The sequence below is a fragment of the Panthera uncia genome (genome assembly GCF_023721935.1).
Source record: "Panthera uncia isolate 11264 chromosome A3 unlocalized genomic scaffold, Puncia_PCG_1.0 HiC_scaffold_11, whole genome shotgun sequence".
Lineage (NCBI taxonomy): Eukaryota > Metazoa > Chordata > Mammalia > Carnivora > Felidae > Panthera > Panthera uncia.
In genome coordinates this window covers 26156887-26160451 of record NW_026057578.1, presented here as the reverse complement: position 1 = coordinate 26160451, position 3565 = coordinate 26156887, and the positions used below count along the sequence as shown (strand labels likewise).

Here is a 3565-nt window from a genome sequence, read left to right as displayed (position 1 = left end):
CAGGCTTCAGGCTCTGAGCCATCAGCCCAGAGCCCGACGCGGGGCTCGAACTCACGGACCGCGAGATCGTGACCTGGCTGAAGTCGGACGCTTAACCGACTGCGCCACCCAGGCGCCCCAATAAAGCAACTTTGGATCATAAAGTAATAAGACATATTTTAACCTGACCTTAAATATACAGATTTACATTTTTTAAATGTTTTTTTCTTTTATTTTTTTAATTTACATCCAAGTTAGTTAGCATATGGTGCAACAATGACTTCAGGAGTAGATTCCTTAATGCCCCTTACCCATTTAGCCCACCCCCGTCCCACAACCCCTCCAGTAACCCTCTGTTCTCCATATTTAAGAGTTAGAGATTTATATTTTTATATATAGTTCACATACAGTTATTCAAATATATATGCATGTATGTGCACACACAAAATATAAAAATAATGACCTCAGCACTGTAACAATAAATAGAAACAAGTTAAAACACCCTTGAAGGATGGCAAAATGAACGATAAAACATCTACATGCTATTGTACAGCTGTTATAATGAGGCCAATTAAAATATCATGGAAAGGTATCTAAGACAGACTATTAAAATGAAAAACAACATACAGGTATAGACCTGGTGTGTTTATAATCCTAGTTTTGCTTTTAAGGAAATATGTTTCTATTCAGAAGAAAGTCAGAAAGGATGTTCACTAATTTATAAACTCTGAACACCAAGGGGGATTAGAATCAGGCCAGGAACGTTTATTTTCACCTTTACACGTTTTCCTATATTATGAATTGTTTTTACAACCATTATGTATTACTTTAATAATAAAAATAATAAAACACTTAAAGAGTATAGCTTTCACAATATAAGTAGTAAAGCTGTTTAAAGGCAAATCAGAAAATTCAGAAAATGTACAAAAAGGAAAAACAGAAAAGAAAAGAAACCTTCTGTGTTCTTATTTTCTAGAGACAATTACTTACCCTGACGTATTTTCTCCCAGGTTCGTTTGTACAGTTTGTTGTTGTTGCATTTTATAAAGGAGTGATCTCAACTGTATAAACATAACTTTTTTTTCACTACACATATCAGTATTTTCCTTGTAGACATTTTTTATTAGTTATAAAGTATCCCACCGAGTAGACTTATTGGTTTATTTTTTTTTAATTTTTTTTTTCAACGTTTTTTATTTATTTTTGGGACAGAGAGAGACAGAGCATGAACGGGGGAGGGGCAGAGAGAGAGGGAGACACAGAATCGGAAACAGGCTCCAGGCTCCGAGCCGTCAGCCCAGAGCCTGACGCGGGGCTCGAGCTCACGGACCGCGAGATCGTGACCTGGCTGAAGTCGGACGCTTAACCGACTGCGCCACCCAGGCGCCCCGACTTATTGGTTTATTAATCTTCCACCCTGCAGGCATTTAGAAAGTATTCTGCTTCCTCCAATTATGACACACAATGCTGGGAAGAAACATATTTTTCATAAATCTTTTACCATACTTAATTTTTCCTTCAGACGACATTGCAGAGGTGTAAATACTGGGGCAAGGGTATGTGGGCCAGATTGTTTTACAGAAGGTTCTTTTGTATTTTTATTACCCTTCCATTGACAGGGCCATTTTATCCCAGCTCTCCCTGCTGAAGACAATCATTTGATTTTATTTTTTCAAACAGTTTGGAACTTAAAAAAACAAACTTCATTTATTTAGAGCGCGTATCAGCGGGGGAAAGGCAGAGAGAGAGAGGGAGAGAGAAAAACCCAAGCAGGCTCCGAGCTGTCTGGGCAGAGCACGACACTGGGCATGATCCCACGAACCGTGAAATCATGACCTGAGCTGAAATCAAGTCGGATGCTCAGCCGACTGAGCCACCCAGGCGCCCCTGAAGACAATCATTTAAAAAAAGACTTTTCTGGGGCGCCTGGGTGGCTCAGTCGGTTGAGCACCCAACTTCGGCTCGGGTCATGATCTCACAGTTTGTGGGTTCAAGCCCGGTGTCAGTCTCCGGGCTGATGGCTCAGAGCCTGGAGCCTGCTTCAGATTCTGTCTCCCCCTCTCTCTCCCCCTCCCCCGCTCGTGCTCTGTCTCTCTCAAAAATAAATGAACATTAAAAAAAAAATTTTAAAGACATTTCTAAAACGATTAGCACCCGTAGATGAAGCCTATATGGGCATTCATTACACTTGCAATGATTCTGTGAGTTTTGAGTTTTTCCAAATAAAAAGGTTAAAAAATATGTAACTGACTTAATGGGGAAGCAGGGTTTTGCCTTAGAATTTGCGTTTCTTCCAATTGGTACTTCTTCCTCATTTACATCCCTTTATTTATAGCTTTTTAATTGTTTTTTAATGTTTATTTAGTTTTGAGAGAGAAACAGAGCGCGAGCAGGGGAGGGGCAGAGAGAGAGGGAGACACAGAATCTGAAGCAGCTCCAGGCTCCAAGCTGTCAGCACAGAGCCTGATGCGGGGCTTGAACTCATAAACCATGAGATCCTGACCTGATCTCGTGAAGTCAGATGCTTAACCAACTGAGCCACTCGGGCGCCACCCCTCCCCTCCATTTACATCCCTTTAAAATTATGTATCTTCTATTACTAGAAACGTCAGGCATTTTCCCAGATGGTCTTTTAGCAGTTATGTTTTCCCTATATCTATGTATCTATTAGGGTCATAAATTTTTATTGTTAACAATTTATGTGGGATTTTCATGTGATAAAAACATTAGTCTGTCACATTTGCTACAAATCTTTTCTCTAGTCATGCTTGCTTTTCATTCTTGCCCTGATATCTGATTATTTTTATTTTTACATGGTTGGCTCTGTTCATCCGCTGACTTCCTCTGTGATTTCTATTGTCGTTTTTAAGCTTAAAAAAAATCCCGCTGAAAGATTTCATAACTAATCAGCCCCACTTCCGTCCAGATTGGTTTTGATTGTTTGCTTACTCTTTGCCCGTTTCCCCCACCTAAGTCCCCCCACTTAATAGGGCTCAGGGGTTAAGTGACTTGCTCAGGGGCGCACAGCCAGTAAAAGGCGCAGGTGGGATTTGAACCCAGGCCCATCTGAACTCAAGGCCCACATATGTGACGTCTGGGCCATTGTGGCGCCTTCCTCATCAATGTCCAAGCACAGGTCTTAGTCTGATCTCTGGGGGTTCCATGGAACAGGGCTCACCCTTCTTGTTCACACTTGTCCTTGACCACCTACCTCTCCCAGATGTTCACCTCACCAATGTCGCTGTGCAAAAGACCTCTCCTGACTACCATCCAAAGAAGGTGAGGAAGCTGTGCTTCTGGCCTCCAGAGCCAGCCTTTTGGGACTGGGTTGGGGTGAGGAGATGGTGTACCACGGAGCCCAGGACAGGCCAGTCTTGGGCTCATAGTTCCAGTTCATCAGTGAGGTCAGGACCACCCTCCCCACTTGCAGGACCCAGGACAAGAGTACAGAAGGAGACCCACACATTGTGCGTCCGAATATTTAAAAGTTACGAATCGAAGACACACACCCTGTAACAAAATGTGTTCTATCCTCCTACCTTGAAAGCATTTTTTCTTTCTTTCTTTCTTTCTTTCTTTCTTTCTT

The 3565-nt window shown here is 42.0% G+C and overlaps 1 protein-coding gene across 2 annotated transcripts in view; it reads left to right on the top strand.

Moving 5' to 3' along the window:
- The window catches only part of TTLL9 (tubulin tyrosine ligase like 9), a 41663-nt gene that overhangs the window by 28834 nt on the left and 9264 nt on the right, over positions 1-3565 (top strand). For both annotated transcript variants that reach the window (XM_049650945.1, XM_049650944.1), the window contains exon 11: positions 3200-3258. In XM_049650945.1, coding sequence (XP_049506902.1) covers positions 3200-3258 — 59 coding nt within the window. The remainder of the gene's footprint in view (positions 1-3199; positions 3259-3565) is intronic.